The sequence below is a fragment of the Microchirus variegatus genome, assembly GCF_963457635.1.
Source record: "Microchirus variegatus genome assembly, chromosome: 13".
In the NCBI taxonomy this organism is placed as follows: domain Eukaryota; kingdom Metazoa; phylum Chordata; class Actinopteri; order Pleuronectiformes; family Soleidae; genus Microchirus; species Microchirus variegatus.
Window position 1 is genome coordinate 14,261,914 of NC_139814.1, and position 21,124 is coordinate 14,283,037.

General features: G+C 41.5%; 2 protein-coding genes across 4 annotated transcripts in view; both read left to right on the top strand.

Moving 5' to 3' along the window:
- The window catches only part of clasp2 (cytoplasmic linker associated protein 2), a 48,764-nt gene extending 42,734 nt beyond the window's left edge, over window positions 1-6,030 (top strand). Inside the window, exons 34-42 of the mRNA XM_083899761.1 lie at window positions 7-150; window positions 248-354; window positions 1,234-1,375; window positions 2,463-2,637; window positions 2,729-2,922; window positions 3,018-3,146; window positions 3,258-3,464; window positions 4,430-4,546; window positions 4,741-6,030. Of these exons, the coding sequence (XP_083755887.1) occupies window positions 7-150; window positions 248-354; window positions 1,234-1,375; window positions 2,463-2,637; window positions 2,729-2,922; window positions 3,018-3,146; window positions 3,258-3,464; window positions 4,430-4,546; window positions 4,741-4,818 (1,293 nt within the window). The 3' untranslated portion in view covers window positions 4,819-6,030. The remainder of the gene's footprint in view (window positions 1-6; window positions 151-247; window positions 355-1,233; window positions 1,376-2,462; window positions 2,638-2,728; window positions 2,923-3,017; window positions 3,147-3,257; window positions 3,465-4,429; window positions 4,547-4,740) is intronic.
- A 1,780-nt stretch (window positions 6,031-7,810) lies between these two features.
- On the top strand, window positions 7,811-19,914 carry ubp1 (upstream binding protein 1). 3 transcript variants are annotated; one of them, XM_083900190.1, is made up of 16 exons: window positions 7,811-7,977; window positions 12,942-13,093; window positions 13,479-13,555; window positions 13,640-13,745; window positions 13,836-13,942; window positions 14,050-14,202; window positions 14,320-14,430; window positions 15,941-16,048; window positions 16,322-16,428; window positions 17,606-17,660; window positions 18,111-18,228; window positions 18,311-18,401; window positions 18,512-18,630; window positions 18,722-18,864; window positions 19,519-19,570; window positions 19,670-19,914. In XM_083900190.1, the coding sequence occupies exons 1-16, from the start codon at window positions 7,898-7,900 to the stop codon at window positions 19,705-19,707; spliced, it is 1,617 nt and encodes a 538-aa protein (XP_083756316.1). In that variant the 5' UTR covers window positions 7,811-7,897; the 3' UTR covers window positions 19,708-19,914. The 3 variants fall into 3 exon arrangements, with proteins under 3 accessions (XP_083756316.1, XP_083756314.1, XP_083756315.1); XM_083900188.1 differs by lacking the exon at window positions 7,811-7,977 and adding an exon at window positions 10,091-10,234; XM_083900189.1 differs by lacking the exon at window positions 7,811-7,977 and adding an exon at window positions 10,091-10,234 and having other exon boundaries at window positions 18,135-18,228.
- Window positions 19,915-21,124: the final 1,210 nt, after the last annotated feature.

Genomic DNA, 21,124 nt, shown 5'->3' on the forward strand with positions numbered 1-21,124 from the left:
CACCAGGCTGCGCAGTCGGTGCTCATCTCCCTGTTCCAGCTCAACACTCCAGAGTTCACCATGCTGCTGGCAGCTCTGCCCAAAACCTTTCAGGACGGAGCCACCAAGCTGCTTCAAAACCATCTGAAGAACACTGGCAATGTTGCACAAGTACATTTCACAGTCTCCTACAGTGCACACTTAAGAGTTTCAAGTGTGTCCAAGACACAAGGTTGTTAATGCTATATTTAATTGGTTACTTTCTCAGGCAACAATGGGAAGTCCTCTGACACGACACACACCCCGATCTCCAGCCAGCTGGCCCAGTCCAGTCACGTCACCCACCAACACCTCCCAGAACACACCCTCGCCAAGGTAATCATACATTTTCTAATCCAGTCATTAGCTTTATTTACATGGACACAAACAATTGTAACAAAAACCTGATCAGAATAAAAATGTAAACTAGCCAAATACTCTGGTCCAACATGGCCCATTTGGAAGGAAATTTAATGTATTGATAAAAACCTGGAGGAAGTGTTTCACATCAGGGAATTTAAAAGAACTCCTGATTGTAGACAGTAAATTAAATGTGCTTGGATTTATGTAGATATCCTCCCTTCCTTTCCCCTGTTTATTGAATGCAGAAGCAATGTTTGCCAACTGCTGTGCCAGTTTCTTCATTATGGAGATGAGCGCTAATGAAAATAGGTCCGTTTTTAGAAATAAGAAAAGACTAGTAGAGAGGAGGGATAATAAATCAATGGTGTGCAGTGAGGGGATGTGCAGAGGAGAAATATCTGATAGCAACAACAGGATTTGTTTGCAAATATAAAGCTTCTACTAATATTTCCTGAAAAAAATATTTTTTTCTAATTAAATGTTTGATGCATGTCTACGCACGTCATGAACAGGTTACTTATTTGTACATCTATGTAAACGGGAGGCGTGTAATTTGTAAGCAGAATGTTTTTGCGTGAAATGAAGAAAATGTACACATGTAAGCGTAGCTTTTGACGAACAAGCATGAGAAAAGAAAAGATAATAAATGTGTATTAGTTAAAAGAAAAACAGCCCTAACCCAGATGTTCATAAGGATTCACAATTATTCACATGATCTCTGACTTTGGAGATTGGGATTGTTTCAATAAATTCGACTTTTCACAATTAGACTTCAGTCTGTGTTCACCCAATATTTTGCACCACATGAAACCCTGTCTACGTGAAATGTAACTGCATATCTTTCTTGTGCAGTGCTTTTGATTACGACACGGAAAACATGAACTCGGAGGACATCTACAGCTCGCTGAAAGGTGTCACTGAAGCCATTCAGAACTTCAGCGTCCGCAGCCAAGAAGATATGAATGAACCAGTTCAACGGCGGCAAGGAGAGGAGGTGAGGAGAGCACACACATTTCAATTCAATTATATTTGTATAGCGCCAAATTTCAATATTTATTATCTCAAGGCACTGTACATAGTCGGGCAGAAACCTTCACAGTATTATAGAGTGAAGACCAACCCAACAGTTCACACAACCTGATCATACACTGTTCTCTGCACTGTTGTGTTTATGCATCTGTAATTCAGGCTGTGAAATGATGTCACAGTATTGTATGTAGAAAGAATGATACAGTAATCCAGGCTTCAATCGATTAATCTGACTATTATTCTCAATTAATCTAGTACTTGTTTGGTCCATAAATGTCAGAAAATGTTGATGAGTGGAAATTATGTTCTTGAATATCTTGTTTGTGAACCCAAATTATTCAGTTTTAATGATTTCTTTGTCACATGGGAGACCCACCATATCTGACCACTTCCTGAACTGGTTTCGCAGATTGTATAACAATCCGTCCTAGGGTGTATTTACAACTGCACAACTGCGCTATCCGATTGCAATCCAGTCACAGAAAACAGGTGTAAAGGGTTTGACCCTGACATCTGTCCCATTGTAACTTAGAGGGATACATTGAGTGTTTATGGGATGGGTGGCTGTAAACATGTTCATTGTTATAGTTGAATCACAACATTTACAGCAAATCCTCCTATAAGATTTGCTTATCTTGACGTTGAGGTTATTCAGGCCATATTCATAACTTGCTGTGCCAGGTCTTTTTGCAGCCCTACAACACTGACCCCTTTAAAGGTCATGGTGTACTATGGTACAAAGGTGTGACCTTCTGACATTTTCCCCATGCGATGCATGTGAAATCTAACCAGCCCACCTGTCGTTAGTCTACCAATCACCCACTTTGTACTCCAAAAGTACACTTGTTAGTTTCCAGGTTTAATGTTGTGGCTAATCTGTACACAACATTACCACATTAGTTGTCTATTTAAATTTTTCTGCCTTCATGGCAGTCACCAAAACTGCACAGTGGCTTTTCTGTAACCGTGTATCTCTTCATGTTATGTTTTTTTTTGTTTTTGATTGTAAAAATGAAATTAAAAAGCAGCTCCACTGATTTTATGCTTTGTAGGGTGGCAGTGGGTCAGATTTGATGGACGGAGGCCGCATGGCTCTGGACAACAAGACATCTCTCCTGAACACACCACTGCTCTCCTCCAGCCCCAGAGGTGCCCGTGACTTCTCTGATTCTCCTTTTAAACATCGTAAAGACACCGGCCTGGACGACTCAGAGCTTCTAACTGATGGTACACAGTCACCTTCTTATACAAACGCAATAACAGGAAATGATAAAATATGATAAAATACCAGGATTTTCTTTTTCTTGTCTCTTAACAGATATCAGTCTGGACCAGTCAGAGCTGGTGGCCGAGCTGCTGAAGGAGTTGTCAAATCACAATGAGCGAATAGAGGAGAGGAAGTCTGCGTTGTGTGAGCTGCTGAAGCTGATTCACGAAAACACCCTGCAGGTGTGGGATGAACATTTCAAGACCATCCTGCTGCTCCTGCTTGAGACGATGGGTGACCGAGAGGTAGCCACACTCATTTCAAGACACTCTTTTAATACTGTGCCAATAGACCAAGCCAAAGTCGCTTATTAATAGTTGAATTCTTATAATTCTCCCAGCATGTGATTCGGACACTGGCTCTGCGGGTGCTGAGAGAGATTCTCTGCAAGCAGCCCTGGAGGTTCAAAAACTACGCAGAGCTCACCATTATGAAGGCCCTGGAGGCTCACAAAGACCCTCACAAGGAGGTAAGTTCACTCAGCCGCACAGATCACTTACATGCAAGTGTTCATTAGTGCTTAAGAGAGTGTTTATATATTTGAACAGCGTCAATGTAAAGTTTGATTACGTTTCTGCAGGTGGTGCGCGCAGCAGAGGAGACGGCAGCCATGTTGGCATTGTCCATCAGTCCAGACCAGTGCATCAAGGTGTTATGTCCCATCATCCAGTCAGCGGACTACCCCATCAACCTGGCTGCCATTAAGATGCAGACCAAAGTGGTGGAGAGGTTTCCCAGAGAGGGTCTGGCCAGCATGCTGCCTGAGATAGTGCCAGGACTCATACAGGTAACACACACACACACTCATAGCTGTTAGCTGTGATGCTAAACATCAACAGTTCAGTTTTAAAGTAGACATATTATACCCTATTTCTCCAAGTTAACCTAGTTCCCTGGTGTCCTAATGAACATGTCTGTGACATGCTTTTGTCAAAATACCTTAAGGATGAAGCACCACAGCAGTTCAATCACCCTGCCAAAACAGCCCTGTTCAGAACGCTCGGTTTTGGGTGCCTGTCTCTTTAAATGCAAATGAGACGTCACTGAGGCTCAGGAAGCTAACAGCAGTTAGCATTTGGAAAAGCCATCATTTGCTGACTCTAGCCGGCACATTGCCGTCATATATAAAACGTATCCACTGGACACGTTAATCCTCTGAGGCTGGAAGTTTGTGTAAAACTAACTTTACACGTTGTCAACTCATAGGGCCTCCAGAGTCCCAAATATATGTATTAAAATTATTAAAAAAGTTAATTTGTCCCCTTTAAAACTGTGAAGCATAAGTTTCAAATATAAAACTATGTCTCTTACTTTCTAACAAATGTGTTCACTCAGTTCAGTTAAGCCTCATCAGCTTCACACAACTCTGTGTTTTTGAAGTATAACAGTGTTTATCGCTCGTTCGATCACCCAGCAACATTCCTGTGCTGCACACAGGAGACAGATGGCGGCAACAGTAACACTGTGCTAGTAAAAAGGTAACAGCTGCAAACGGGCTGGAGTATGACTGAAAAACACCAAAGAAGTGCCCACGAAAAGTGAATTCTGCTGCTCACTAACCCAGTTTTTCAGCAGTTTGACAGGTGCTTTTTACACAAAGCTTGGCTCCACATGGCTTATTTGTTTCATGGAATCTGAGAAACTAATGCCACTCCTACACTCAGCCAACCCACACAATTCACGCACAAATGTTTGTTACGAACAAAGGTCTCTGCGGCTTCGTTGATCTGATATTTTTATCTGATCGAACAGGGTTACGACAACTCTGAGAGCAGTGTGAGGAAAGCGTGTGTGTTCTGCTTGGTGGCCCTTCACGCAGTGATCGGAGAGGACCTCAAACCACACCTCGGTCAACTCTCCAGCAGCAAGGTGAACACAACTTGAAGCTTTTGAAAACATGTAGTTTATTTCTGTGTGGCTTAAGACTTGGAAATCACATTTGCTCCTAGAATTTAAGAGTCTTAATGTATTATTTATTATTGAAACATTGTTGTCACCTTGTGTGACTTCTTTCTGCTTCTAAAGGCAAAAGTCTGACATCTGTCATCCTCTTCTGTCTGTAGCTGAAGCTGTTGAATCTGTACATCAAACGTGCCCAGTCCGGCTCCAGTGGCAGTGAACCCCCCTCTGAAGGTCTATAGGAGACACTGCGCCCTCCCACAGGGCAAACATAGAACTGCAACTCTGCCCACCAAACACCAAACATCTACCCATGTGTTCACATCCACACAGACCAAGAACAAAAAAAAAACTGACGTCCTAACATTCTGTCACACGAGCAAACTGCTTACTCCCTACACGTACGCTTGCACTCTGGACAGCAGAGTGACGCTCACACACGTACACACACGTGTGCTGCCACACGACAAGACGGAAAATGTGTGATGCGGAGGGAGAGGAGAGGAGTGTCGAAAGGTTCACCTGGTCATCGCTGCCTGAACTGAGTCCTTAAATTTACATTAAAACATAAATAAACACTAACATACGGTCACTCGTTTGTCAGTAATCACTCAAGGATGAAGATATGAAATGTAACATTGCCATCGATGTTTCCTTTATCAGCGAGTTAGAGTGGCCAGGTAGAAAGGATTGTGTTGTGTCACAGTTGGATTTAATCAGTGAGGTTTTACTGCAGCCGTTTTTTTTAATGTCAGGAGTTATCGTGCTCACACACACACAGATACACAGGTTTTCTTTCAAAAAGGTGCTTATGAGCCAAAAAGGTACGACCGACGCTACACAGCACTAACGCCCAGTCACCGTGGATCATGCCTGCTCATAGCAAACACAGTGCAGAGGCAGATTCCAAAGTATACGAGGCGTCGTGTGCTCGCATATGCATGAGACTAAATTTAAAAAGAAAAAAATCGTTTTTATCTGGAGTCTATTCGCAGTCGGAGTTAAATGTGACTGCGGTTTTAAATTGATGTGAAAGTGTCCGACCCTTTCAGATAACTCAGTGGTGTAGTCCATTTCTCCCAGTTCATCTTGGACGAGTCCGCCGGTGCGTGCTGCTTACTGCATAACGATGTATGTTGTGAAAATGGATTACGCAGCAACAGTGTCATTAAGGAGAGTCACCCAGAGGGGTTTGCACGCACGCACCTGTGCTCATCCACATGTTCTCTCTCTTTCTCTCTCTCTGTCTCACTCATACTTATTTTTCTCCGCTGAGAAAATTGTAGAAATGTATTATTTGCAGCTCAGAAAAAAAAAAAGAAGAAAGTTGTCAGTAACATCACCCTTTTCTTTCCTCCTCTTTATTGTGTCTTTCTTTGCTTCCCCTTCTTCTTGTAACATTCTAGTTTTCACTGTTGTGTTTCCTCTGTGCATTTACAAAGCTGTGCTTACAATAAAATAAAGAACTTGTACAGATCAAAATATTCTCTGCCTCTGGGATGTTTGCTGTGGAAAAGAGTGATGGTCCCCCTCAGCGTGAAGTCGCAACCGGAGACTAAACGAACAGTTGATTCTGCGGTCGACTGGAAATGGATATGTTTTGATAAATAATGTGCTTTTCTAGCAAAACACCAAACCAATGTGAGGATTTCTGGTTTTCTTTGTTTCTGATTAATTAATCAGGAAGATTAGGACGTTTATCAATCAATTTCTCAAGACTGTATTGAGGTTATCAAACATTTCCACAACAGTCTGTAGCCCAAAGGCTTCGTTTTACAGTGTCAACATTAGCATCAGATTAAATGACTGTTAAATAAAGTCACTGATCAGTTGTTGATATTGATGTTATTAAGTGGTGGAGCAGAGCAGGCAAGAAATGTGCTGGCAAATGTCCACAGCGTGTATCGGCTGACGAAGTGGGCTGCGACTGACATGTGGTGCAAACGATAATATTTATGTCTTATGCGGCGCGGCTATTTGAGAACGTGGTGCTGAATTACGAGCGTGCATCTGCTCTCTAAGCTTTAAATGTATGTGCAGCAGAAGAGGGTCACAGCTACAGTAACAGTCTGACCTATTAACCCTCCGGACTGTTCATAAGCTGTGGTATGAGCATGTAACCACTGTACTTACTCCACTATCATAATTATACATTTTCGTTTTATAGAGCAGTTACTTAAAGGTGCATTATGTAATAAATCTAAAGCAACTGACCATAAAATCCTCCTAATATGTCACAGAGACTCAGGAATAATGTTCATATAACAAACTGAACTCACCAACAACAACAGTATAGCCAAAATATTTGCATTAAAAAAAACATTTTGCAGACTGCAAATCATGTTTATGTTTTGAAATCATGTTTTGGCATGCGGCGCCACCTACCGCCGTCTACTAATCATTGCAGTCAGTAGAGTCTCAGCTCCCCAGCAACCACGGGTTGACAGTTACGTCAGAAAATGAAACCTAGAAGACCTCGGTATTTTGAATTTGAATGTAGTTACTTTGCTGGTTCAAGTTTACATGCAAAACATAAAAAATGCTTTGGCAGAAGAAAAAAAAAGGACAATGGCTCTGTCTAGGACAGTGTGACGGTGAACTATCATGGACCCTGACAAATCATATACAGCTTAGGGCCCCATAAAGTCTTGGGCCGGCCCTGATGTCATTCATTCATGTCTCACTGTGGTATGTACCAATATTTATTTATGCAGCACTTTTTAACAACCGTGCCTTGTGTTTTTATTTTGTTTTTGTTAAAATAATTGTTTCCTAAACCTCTAATATTTACAATGGCGTGTGCTGCTGACCTCTTGGAAAATAGATTATTATTATTATTTATTTATCTATTATTATTCTACCTGGTTAAATAAAAAAATAAAAAAATATTACCAAAAAAAATGTGAAGACAAACAGAGGTGGTAAAACAAAAGTGATTCAAAGCAAAATGATCATCACATAAAGTTATAGTACAAAAGCCGTTTTGTCTGTTGGAAGTCACAGGAGGATATTATATTAAGTCACGAGGCGGGTCTAAACTAAAATAGTGTGAAGTGTGAACTCTGCAAGGAGAGGAAAAAATAAACCTGGCTGTGAGCAACGTCCAGAGTCCAAGCAGTGGATAATTATTGACCAGTCTGCAGAGGTCGGAGTTCAGGAGCCTCTTGACTCCATTTGTTCTCCACAGGGACCTGGATTTAAACATGAGGAGCTCTGGCTGTCCCTCCTCCTCCTCCTCCTCCTCCTCCTCCTCCTCTTCTTCAGCACCAGCCGGAGTGGTGTTTGTTGGTAGTGACAGACAGTCAGCTGCTGTGGGACACCATGTTGTTCTGGCAGTCCTACACTGAAAACTTCAGAGAGCTCGTTCAGGAACACCGACACGACGTCAGCACTTACAAACGGTATGACGACACATGCAGAACCCAAACAAAATATGAGTGTTTGTCTTTGTTATTGCTTGTTTCAAGAACACGGTGTTACACAACAATGTGTAACTACCTCTGCTGTTGCTTCTTCTCACTTTGGCCAAGTAACATAGTATGTGTGTACTTGAACGCACCACCACTGTCCCACAGGGCTTGTCTTTACTGACAGATAATATTTTTGCTGTTTCTGCATGTGCAACATACACATCAATAATATTTATTTTTAATAAATTATACATTATATGGACATTAAAAAGCAACAAATACAATAAAAATATTACATTTGGAGTATATGCTCCATGTTTTTATAGCTTTTCCGTCACAACTCTGCTTCTTTACCCTCAACATTACATTTATGGATTTTATATGTTTATATGTCTATATTATAATTAGCCACATAGTGAGGTCACATCCAGTACAAAGAAATACATTTTCTAATTTTTTATTGTTTTTACATAATTTGTGAAGTCAAACCATACAAAATGAACATGCATATGATCTAATACAGTACAATGAGTACAGGCTACTTTTTAAATTTAACAAAATACAACATAACTTTCTCGATTAATGTCAGAAACTGTTGAAAAATGTTGGAAATGATGATGTTCTCGATTGTCTTGTTTTATCGCCAAATCAAAAATGATCCAGTTTTAATGATATCTTGGTTATATGGAGCAAAGACACTGATAACATATTGACATTTAAGACACTGAAAAATCAAAAAGCTTGTTTTAATTCTTAAAATATAATCGATTATCAAAACAGTTGATGATTAATTTAGTAATGGATTATTAACCGAATAATCGTTGCAGCCCTAAAGCCCCTATCTTAAAGTGGACAATGTTAAGTAATACATACATATATTACCAGAGAAAATCAACATCAATATAATGTAAATAGTATTTTTTTTTTAATTATTATTATTATTATTTAATTCCTTTTTTATGCTTGTGAACAAAAAAATTGTTCACGTAGGATAATGTTGATCAAGTATTAAAAGTCTTTTTGGATTAAAATAATAACAAACAACGTCTTTGGCGCTCAGATTACAAAGAGAGAATGCAGATACAAAATAAAGTGACATTGTAACTTTTTTGATTAACTAACTTTTCGAGCCATTTGACAAAGAGCGCACAGACAGCATTCACTGTAGTTGTTGTTACTGTGTTTGCGGAAGACACAGGGAAATAGAGGTGCCGCAGCTTTCGACTGTACAGCTTCAGTTGGACAGAATGACGGCAGCTCGGAGGAATCTGATTGGCTAAACCACCTGCGCTGGGCACAGGAGGAGGCCTCTGATTGGCTACTCGTCGTCCTGGCATCCTTCCTGAGGCTGCTTGTGGTGGCAGTGAGTCTGTGCGCGGAGGGAGCCATGTTGATGCCTGGTTTTGTGTCAACCACTGCACTTCGGATGGTTAAAGGACTGCGCCTGGAGGAGCGGCGGTGATTCCCGCATCGCAATGAGCAGAAAGGAGCGGATTCAGGGAGCGTCGTCAGCGGACAGTCGCTCTTAGGTCAAAGGAGAGCCGCACACAGTTGATCCAGAGCCAGTCAAGTTGATGCTAGGTAGCTTGATAGCTCGGTGGCAACAGCTGTGCGGACGCTGCGTGGGATGCGGCGTGTGGACTGAAACGATAAACTCTCTGTTAGTTTTGTTTTATTTTATTTATTATTAATCCACAGACTTGAAGATTTGCTCGCCGCTGAATTGACGTTCGCTGGCTTATAATGTCCATATGAAGCTAGCCAGCTAGCTAGCTGTTAGCTAATGTTAGCATGCTGACAGACAACTCGCGTCGTCAGTCACGACTAATATTTTGTAGCTGAGTGGACCTTTGCTTATCGTTGCTTGCGTGTCACTTGTGGAGACGCGTTTTACTTGACAACGGTCCCTGAAAAACTCTAAAGTGAGGTAATGGCGGTACTCCCAGTTTGTGGAAAGCTACGGATTCGCCTGCCTAGCTTGCCAAGGAGCGGCTAAAGGGCCAGCAGCATAACTTTGTCCTCACGGCGTCAGCCAGCAGCCGCAGAGCCCACCTCCTCGCTAGCCGACGTCTTGTACCTGCATCAAGCTGGCGGCCCTCCGAGTTGAAGCGGAAGACAAGGAGCTGGGGCCAATGGCCTGGGTGCTGAAGATGGACGACGCCACCATCGAGTCGGGGCTGGTGCACGACTTCGATGCCAGTCTGACCGGTATCGGACAGGAGCTGGGGGCTGGAGCCTATAGCATGAGGTTAGAGAGTCAACAGAACGAGGCCCCGCTGTTCTGGTGCAGTAGTGGGTCACGAAGAACAACACACTGGATGGAAGTGTTAATTTTACACACCCAGTCTCTTTTCACTGTCCTCTTTGTGATGGCTTCTCTTTGTTTTCGGATTTGGAGTAGGGAAGGCAGGGTGCCACAATCGGGGACAGAGGTTGATTTCCCAGAAACTCAGTTCAGAGCAACGAGTGTCTGTGTGCGTTCAAAAGACCAATGTCTGCAGGAAAAGCCTTACTTTAACCCCTCATGTTTGCAGCAGAGTTACCACAGAAGGGATGTAGCTTTGTTTATGAAGTCTGGTGGTTTGAGAAGACAAAAGCTAATGTGTTGTCAGAAAAGACTGACCTGGTTTTAGTTTTACTGATTATAAAAATAGTTCCCAAAAGATGTTGATACCAAAATCTTCATCTAAGAGGACTTTGTTTTAATGCAGTGCAGAAACAACAACAATAGGCATACATCCCTGAGTTCTCAGAAAAATAATACAATTCACAGCAGGCAAGGTAAAAACTGACATGGATAAACTAACTTAAATATTAAAATTATATGAACTGTACAGTTATGTGTGCCTTAAGTGTTCAGTTCAAAGTAAACGGGAGGAGAAAGGAGACACTGTCCATGCTCACTGTAGTCCCCCTTTGCTAAAGTCTCCAAACTCCCATGCACTTCCACAAAACAGCCCATGTGTTTTGTAAGCGTACATATTGAAGCAAACATATTTTGGTCAAAATATGTTTCGAGGGTCAAGAAAGGGTAGAATATTAAGAGTCTGCTTTCAATGCTTGCCAAATTATTTGGTTTGTTTACCCTTACTCTTTTTATTGGACACTCTTATGAGGCATTCTTATGAGAGCGCCTGTCACATACAATATTTGCAGTGGGAGAGTGCCATAGTGAGATGCATTCAACAAGTAAATCTTATGGTGGATCCCGACCATTCACACTCCATTGACCATTGAATTATCAGTCGTTTCTCCTGCTGCATGTACACACTGGCAGGAAAGTCTCTGGTGCAACTGCTGCAAACATTTGTGTTCACACATTAAACCCCTCTGGTGAATCTCTACAAGTCGGTGTATATCTCAAAGTGGTGTCATTGAGTTGACCAAAATATCTTGTTCCCCCAAAGTACTGTGTTTACATATTGTTTTGTTGTCGGTACAAAAAAAACCACATCGGTCCAATATTTCAGATGCAACACCCATTACTTCCCTGGCTCTGTGCTGTTATTAGAAACAAGCGAGTGCAGCCCTGTAACAAATGTTTACGCCCTGTGTTGACCAAGTACTCAAGTGGCTTATTAATAATATACCAGATTCTGGTCACTCATAAGATTTAATATTTTATTCACAAACATGGAGTCTCTCAATCAGGGGAAGCACTGGTTAGTCAGGACTACTTGTTGATCATCTTCAAGTAGTTAAAGAATGACTTTCTTGAGATCAAAGTCATACTGACGAAACTGACACTTGTTTAAATAATAACTCTTGTTGCTATCTATGACCTGTACCCTGTAATAGGTCAAGGGAGGTGAAGATATTTATTTGTTGAAGGCAAGAGGCTCCCACGATATGTTAGTGTCTTATCAGCAGCCATGCATTTATCTCAGCATGTGCATGTCTCTTGTGCAAGTGCACAGTTTACTCGTGTGATGTTTTTTTAATGAGAGTAAATGGTAGGTTTCACTGGCTGAAGGGAGTGGGTGTCTATATGTGGTGGTGGGCTGGTTTGCAGGGCATTGGCGTCAGCAGTTGGTAGGAACAGAATGTGTCTTGGTTTAGCCAGGTCCTCAGATTTCAGGAAGCAGATGTAGTTTTCCTCTGCAGCGGGGCACAACATAGCTGTGACACCCAGACAGGCAATAAAAACAAGAGGCAGTGATGGCTGATGTGATGGTATATCTAGCATTCTGCTTTTTCCAGGAATGTGCTGCAGGGATGTGTTGAAACTGTCAGACTATTTTTTTTTCTGGCTCAGTTATCGAAAAAGTTCTCATGATATGCCAGAAAGTTTTCCGGGATATGAGAGGGCATGATCTACAAGTCTTTGCATGGATAGTGTCCTTTTCTGCACAGTGCAATGTACACACAGGCACACTCCCATTCACTGCGCCCTCGTTGACACTCCTGCAGCATTTGTCAGGGTGAGCCGAGGACAGGTTGGTTGTCTGGAGTGGCTGCCAAGTGTGAGAGATAGTATGTGTCAGCAGCTCAGGCTATCTCTGGGTGTTTTTGTTCATTAATCCTGCAGCGGCCTCATGCATACGTAATAGGATAGGCATTTGATCGATGTAGGGTCTGCATCACTTATTCTAAAATAAGCCAATCCATTTAATAATTCCACACTGTGGAGGTGAAGTATTGTCTTACTGAAAGTGGTGCAACAGTGTAAATGGCTCAAGCCACTTATTGTGTTTTGTGGAGATGATTGCAAAGTTGAAAAGATGAAGAATAAAGGTAGGCTCTCACTTGAAGCTATTAGAATGGAAGTGGCATTGGACATTTTGAAAGTACTACGCCTTAACTTAAAACACAGGATTTGTCAAAATCAGAGAAATTTCACACAAAAAAATAAGCTCAACATGGAAATCTTTTTTTATGTGGTTTATCCTTGCTTGTCAGTTGTCACTTCTGCGTCACACCAAAAGTTGACTTTCTGTCCGTCTTCTCTGTTTCAGCGATGTGCTGGCTCTGCCGATCTTTAAGCAGGAGGATTCCAGCCTTCCCACTGAAACTGAGACCAAAAATCCCCCATTCCAGTATGTGCTTTGCACCGCCACCTCACCTGCTGTCAAGCTGCACGACGAAACGCTCACATACTTAAACCAAGGTGAGACTCATAATCCTCTGCATTTATTCAAGGCTCCTGGTTTTGCTTTTTTTTTTGATTTTTAGAACTGTTTATTTTGTTTTTTTATACGAGCTATCATGTTGTGCTTGCACTGACCACTTTGACTATCAGAGGTGAGAGAGTTGTTGCCTCCAAATTGACTGTGAAGTCTAATTTATTTGCTTATAAAAACATGTCTATAAAGTGTATGACTGACTTAATGTGAAATAAGAGAGATGTGCAAATAACAGTGAAAGTTGCAGTGTTTTTAACAATTGATGTGAGTGGGAGCCATCTTAGAATCCTATGTAGAGGTAGGTGAGGTTCCTTTGACCTGCGAACTTCTGTTACCCTTTAACAAAGTTTCTTTCTTTCTCTGTTTTAGGCCAGTCTTATGAGGTGCGTATGTTGGACAACAGGAAGGCGGAAGAGTTACCAGAGCTCAACAACAAGATGGTGAAGGTGAGTAATCTTCTCAGCTGAAGGACAAAACAATTATGCATTTCAGCTAGAGCACATTGTACTGACCTGTGTGTTTGTGTGTAGAGCACAATTAGAGTGGTGTTTCATGACCGACGGCTGCAGTACACGGAGCACCAGCAGCTGGAGGGCTGGAAGTGGAATCGTCCTGGTGACCGTCTCCTTGACATCGGTAATTATGCCTGGCAATACGTGTTTTTTTCATGGTCCCATGTGTGATGTTGACGTTAAACGAGTGTTTGTGTGTCTGTGTGTGAGAAAGATATCCCCATGTCAGTGGGCATTGTGGAACCGAAGACGCATCCCTCGCAGCTGAACGCAGCAGAGTTCCTGTGGGACTTGAACAAAAGGGCTTCTGTTTTTGTTCAGGTAGAGAACACACATCCTCATTCACACAGACGCGCACCGAGTTGACTTTTGTGCCATCTGTTGGACAATACACTGAATTTCCACATATTTTGTTGTTCTGTCTGCAGGTGCACTGCATCAGCACAGAGTTCACTCCCAGGAAACATGGTGGGGAGAAGGGCGTCCCCTTCAGGATCCAGATCGACACATTCGCCCAGGGAGACAATGGAGAGTACACGGAGCACCTCCATTCTGCCTCTTGCCAAATAAAAGTCTTTAAGGTACATAGTCATTCTCTCGCAGTGGAAATGTTTTATCTGACTGAGATTATATGTTGACGTTCCCCATGGGTCGGCCCTCGCAACAATTAAATCTGTCCCTCTCTTGTTCCCGTTTAGCCAAAGGGGGCGGACCGTAAGCAAAAGACGGACCGGGAGAAGATGGAGAAACGCACAGCTCAAGAGAAGGAAAAGTACCAGCCATCTTACGATACCACTATACTGTCAGAGGTCAGTAACTCAACTGCAGTGAATTGTTGGGCTAAACAGACACACACTGTATGTGGCTTTAGTACTAACAAACATTTAATCTCTGTTTTTAACAAAAAAGAAATTCGGAGTAAATAAAATTTATTTAGACCAAAGAACCCACCATGGAGCAATGTATTATGATTTGAAGACCACAACCCCACCAACCCATTCCACAAACATGCAATAATGATTTTGATTGTCTCAAGTGTGATAGCCAGTGTCTCTGGCAGTGACTAAGAAATAATTTTGTCTGAACTTGAGACTACAGTAAAACATATCATTGATCATTAGAAATCTGGGTGTCTTATGGTAGATGTAGATATATTAGATTGCCTGTCTGAAGCGAGTCTTTGCGAATTGAGTTTAATCTTTTAGTAACATTAGTAGAAATAACTTTTGTTCAATACTTACTGGTTGACAGTATTGTTGGTTTCCCTAATAAATGCTTTTACTGCATTTGTAAGCCATTTAAATTCATCCAAATCATATGCATAATATTAACTACTCGTATGGAGTGCAGTGGGCAGGCAGAAACAATCACATTCAAACAATGTGTAATTAAGGATTTAAAATTCATCAGAAATATTTTACTTTTAATTAACTTTTAATTAAAATATTTAATTCAACCAGGTTATACAGAAGTGCTTCACTGCCGTGGGAAAAAATGTCTAAGCTGTATCTTCAAGATATTTTTCTCTTTATAAAATTGGTTGGCGATATTGATTGCTTGTTGTGGGATATTTGCTTCAGAGAGTGATGCAGGTTAACACTCAACCTGTGGGTTTGTTTCAGATGGAAATTTTTATCGGTTTAGACAGTTATTCATAAGTTATTTATGAATAAATATTAATATTTAGAACCAGTCGTCTTTAGGTCTCCACCAAGTTTTTCACCCTAATACCTTCCTTTCACTCACACATGAGCACTAACGGAGTGAATGAGGTTTCATGAGTGCATCCCCAACAAGGAGGCACTGGAAGGAATGTTTTTCAACGAAAAAACTTGAAATGCGCATGCAGTTGTTCTGCATTGTGTATATTCCTTATGGCAACAGCCATGAATATACATTTTAGGAAACGCAAAAATGAGAAACGGCTCAGATATTTATTTTCCCCCTGTGGCAGTTCAACGCTTCTGTAGGGATATATATATTTATTTATTTATTTATTTATTTATTTATAATAGCTTAAATCACAAATCAAATCTTGACATAAGTGGGGAAAAGTCATCCATCATTAATTAATTTGTCAAATAACAATCGGATTCCCAAATCCCAACAGGCTCAAGTCTACTTTTAATAAGCTTTGACGTGTTAATATTTAAATATATGTACTTGCAGATGGTATGACCACTGTGAAACTGCTAAAACCCTGCTCACATGATGGAGCAGGATTTCTGTCAGGTTATTGACTCAGTGATGGAGTGTGGTGGTTGTGTTTGTGTCTCGGTCACTGGCTGGCTAACCTCTGCTGTGTGTCTGTATATATAGACGAGGCTTGAACCCATCATAGAGGATGCAGGTGAACACGAGCTGAAAAAGTCCAGCAAGCGAACACTTCCCGCTGACTGTGGCGACTCCCTGGCCAAGAGAGGCAGTGTAAGCACCCTGCTCTCCACTCCTCTTCTCCATCACTCCATCCATAGTCTCTCGACCCTCAGATGCTGGGAATGAGATGCTTAAATCATGACATGTTACCATGTGTTTGGTGGGGTGATGTTGCAAAGCTAAATTCCCAGTAAACCTATGAATTTTCCTAAACCCTAAAGCACTTGTCTCTGGTTTCTTGGTGTTGGCCATCACTGTAATTAATCATTAATATGTCACCGTTTTGGTATAACTAAGAATGTCGATGCACTTGTCTTTCCTCAGTGCTCTCCATGGCCAGACAACGCCTATGTCAGCACCAACCAGGCAGCTACCCCCTCCTTCACCACCACTCCTCTGTCTACCTACACAACCTCCTCAGTCCCGGACAGGTAATTATACCTGTGTGCCTGCTGCTCCTAAGTCACATACATTTTAAGGGAAAATATGTATTGTGTAAGACAAGAATTAAGATTAGGTACGTTCTAGAAAGTTAAGTTCAGAAAAAGTTTAGGGTAAAGACTGATTTTTACTCTTTTGTCACGTAAATAGCTTGCTCTGAGGAAAAGTCTCAGTCATCTTCATGTAACCACACACCTCCAGCCAGCTCTGCTAGTTTCTAATTTATATTGTACCATCCTGATTATTATACAGTCAGCATAATTATTTGGGTCTGTAACAATGCTACTTGTTCTTCATTTTGATAAAAGATGCTGTGTTTAAGTCTTAGGCCACCCCATTGCTTTGTTGTTGGCGTTGTTGCCGGCGGAAGCATCCAAAACATGGTTTCTCACTCCTGGTCCGTAGGAGCCACTGTCCTGCCAGTTTTAGGTGTTTCCCTGCTACCAACATACCTGATTCAAAGGAATGGGTCGTTATCAGGCTTCAGCAGAGCTAATTGGTGAGCTGACCATTTGAATCAGGTGTGTTTGAGCAGGGAAACGCCTAAAACATGCAGGACAGTGGCTCCCCACAACCAGGAGTGAGAAACCGTGATCTAAAACATGCAGGAGGACCAGGATTGAGAGACACTGTATTAGACCTTATTCACAGCAGCTATTTTCAACGTGAAATAGAAGGACACCTGATTTAACAGAGCCACGTGCCTATTATTGTTAAAGATAATTGTCTGCGTTTTATTGCAGCATGAACATCTCCTGTATTTTCTGGTTGTATTCAAATGAAGAGATTGAGGCATAATTATATGTGGCCATTAAAGCATTCAAGAATGACTAATGCAACAAATCTTATGGCTGCCGGAGACTTTTGCACAGTACTGTATTTGAGGAGGGGTACATTTTGAGCTTACTGTGTTTGAGAGGACAACTGGAAATAGTCTTCAACATTGGTTGAATCAATCCACTCGAGAGCTGCAGGGAGAATATGATTTATTTCAACAGCTTGAAAGGAAGATTCAAACCTCTCCATAGAGGTGGTAAATACCAGTGACATTAGATGCTAATCTATGATGCTGTTTGCATGCGAGTGTGTGTCCTTGCATGTGCAGTTTGGCCTTTAACTGAGGTGTATTTGTCTCATCTGTGTGTATTGCCATCTCTTGTTTTCCAGTGACTCGTCCTCTCCTAATCACCAGGCAGACCCTGGCAGCCATGGCAACTCGGAGGTTAGTTGATCTGCACTCGACACACCATTAATGTATGGAAAGTTTTTCAATAGAGATATTTATGAATATTAAGACTGATTTTGGCTGGATCCCATTGAGATGCTGCAGTGTGCATGTCAGCTCTAACAAAGGCTTGATATCCTCTAACATTTACGCTTCTGCCATCTCTCACAATACTGATACTTTCAGTGTGTTGTTGTAAATTAACTTGTACTCTCAGTAAATGCTTTCCAACACACTGAAGACTTTATTAAAATATAATTGAGTGATATAGTCATACTGTAAAGGCTGCTCTGAGAGCTTATGTAATATTTTGATCTTGTTCCTTGGATATTGCTTTATTTAAAAAAAAGAAAAGAAAAAAAAAGCTGTCTATACAAAATAAACTGAGATAATTTGACATGTGTTTATTTTGTGATTTCTGACACCCTTGTCCATGTTTCGACATAGTCTGTGTCTCTGCTGTTTCTGCAGCAGCTGAGTCCCACTGCGTCCATACAGGACACACAGAAGTGGCTGTTGAAAAATCGCTTCAACTCCTACACACGGCTCTTCTCTCACTTCTCAGGTACACACACATTACATCCCCTTATTCACACACAAAACACACATGTTGACTGACTGATGACTGGTCTTCTGTCTTTACATAGGTTCTGATTTGTTGAAGCTAACACGGGACGACCTGGTTCAGATTTGCGGGACAGCAGATGGGATTAGACTCTTCAATGCACTTAAATCCAGGTGTGTGTGTGTGTGTGTTCGGTGTCAGTTTCTGTGTTTGTACATGTGTCTCAACAACGTGTCAGCAATTTGAATTGAATTTTTGTTAATGTTTGCTTATGTGTGTGTAGGTCTGTTTGTCCCAGGTTGACTGTGTATGTCTGCCAGGAGTCTCTTCAGGAGAGCCCCCTGCTGGAGACGCATGGTACTAATGAAAATGGAGAGCACAGCATCTCCTCCAGTTTACACGGTACATATTGAAACGCTTCTTTGTCTGATATAGTGAGTCGACATGGTATGTGAATTGTCTTGACTAAATCTGTGTCTGTGTGTGTGCGCAGTGTACCATGCTCTGTACCTAGAGGAGCTGACGGCTGCAGAATTGATCCGCAAGATGGCATGCGTGTGCAGCCTTCCACTAGGAAATATCAACCAGGTGTACAGGCAGGGTCCTACAGGCATACACATCCTGCTGAGTGACCAGGTATGAACACACTGGTCCTTTGTCCTCTCCTTTTTTAGCTCTTAAACACAGAGTATCATGCTTTCAGTTGTGAAGAGCTCTCTGTTAAGAGGGGTGGTGTCATTTAAATGGGTCCAAACTGGCATATACCAAATGCTCTTTTATAAGCAGGAAAATAATTCTGCTTAATTCTGCACTGTCCATGAAAATGCTATAAATTTTAATCATTCAAATTTGCCAATGTAGTTGGTAAGACATTTTCCCTGTGAGGTGACAAAGTCAGGAGAGATTTGTACATTGATTTACATACATTGTAAGTGTTTTGCGCTACAATTTTAAGTTTCAGCTGTTAAATATTTATATTATTATCCGCCTCAGAAATTCATGGTAGGTCTGGCTCGAGTTGGAAAGCTAAAATCAAGCTGAGGTTGCAGAAAGATTAAGTTGCTTGCAAAGGGACTCGCACTGAGTCAAGTGTGGGTCAGCATTTGAAACACCACCTCACCAGCAACAACAACTCTGTTTTTGGTGTCTCTTTCACTTTGCATGTAATTTACAGTCCTCTGCTGTCACACTCGTGCTGTTTGGTGTGTGCTTTTATTTTTTCAACCCTAATTGTGACCCCATTCTTGTAAGTTGGCAGTGATGTTTCACATTTCACTGTTTTCTTTTCAGATGGTTTACAACTTGCCTGATGAGAGCTCTTTTTTGATCGGCACCGTCAAAGGTGAGCACATTACAGTATGCTTGTACTTTGGCATGAAACAAAAATGAAATTATCCATATACGACGACGACGACTACATGTGTACGTTTCTCTTCTCCAGATGAACTAGGTGAAGGACTCCATCTAATCCTGAAGTAGTGATGAGGACAGATGGCATCATGAATACACCACCCTCTGTTTAGGAGCAGAAACCTTTCCCTGTCTCTGCTCTTTCCTTCTACTTCCTCCCTCTCTCTCTTAATCGATCACTTCATGGAAAGCAGAAAGACTGACTTGAAGCCATGTAAATGTTAGAATCTGACATGGGTGTGTCCACTGTTTCATATTGAAAACACTATTAATGGAGGAGAGTTAAAAGAGGAGAGATTGGGGGGAATTTGGGGTTTTGGGGGAAGAGTTAGCAGTGTTTCTATGTATTTTGATTTTGTTTTATTTGTTGTTTTATATGTTGGACAAGGAAGGTGGGGGGGTGGATTTAAGAGAGAGGGGGGAGGATGATCTGTATGGCAGCAGAAGGAAAGAAAGCAGAGTTTCCTAATTGCTCGTTGCCCTTCCTACACAATGCGCACAACCAGCACAAGGCCAGTATTTGATAACCTGTGCTGCTGAACAGCATGCAATCTCAACATAGTAACTCGCTTAAAAGAGAAACCCAGCTTCCTCTGGTTCTTTAACATTCTGTCAGGGTTGTCTTCTCAAACCAGTTATTGATCACTTGAGCTTGGTAAAGTATCCAGGATGAAATTATGGAAAATTTGGATGTGGTCAACATTCAATTTTTTTATTATTTTTTTGGCTCTGTCACATGGACTGGTTTCAATGACTCTTGCCAAATTGTCACCCTGTGTGAGTTGAAACTTGCAGACGTATCTCTCTGTCAGTTGACATGATGTTACACTCGGCTAAACATTCTTGTTGTACGGTCTACTTGTTCAGTGCTTTTACTGTTTTTAGTTGTTTAATTTATGGATAAGCTGTTTCTACTGCTCTCGTCGACTTATTTCTGGTGCCATATCAACTTTGTTTTAAGCTCAATCTTTTACACTCATTCACACACACAAAGCACACACACACACCTCTGTGACCCCTCCGCTTTCTGTGTTGACTTTGAAACACTAGTTTAGAGTGGAGTGGGGTTTATGCCTTCAAGGCTTCTGGCCGTAAATGTGCAGAAGAAGATGAGCAAACAAAAGAAAAAAGGCTGATGTGCAGAGTAGGAACACCGATCCAATAGCCTGCTATAATGTGGACCAAATGCGTTTCAAATTGATAGTTTTTTTTTTTTGTTTTTTTTTTATTAAATCAGCTCTGTACATTCAATCATAAGTAGAAATTAAGAAATTGATCAAGGGGGTAAATAAAACCCCTAATCTGTTATAACTGCTTGTGTGCATGTACAGGGTAACAAATCCTCCATTCCTGCATCTGCTCTGCAAGTAACAGCCAGTCACGCTGCAGACTGGTGAAAGTGCATCAGTGCTGTAGCCTGGTTTCAATAGTCTTATCCTGTAGACTAGAAATTTACGGCAGCTCCATGTCCATCCTCAACTCTTGT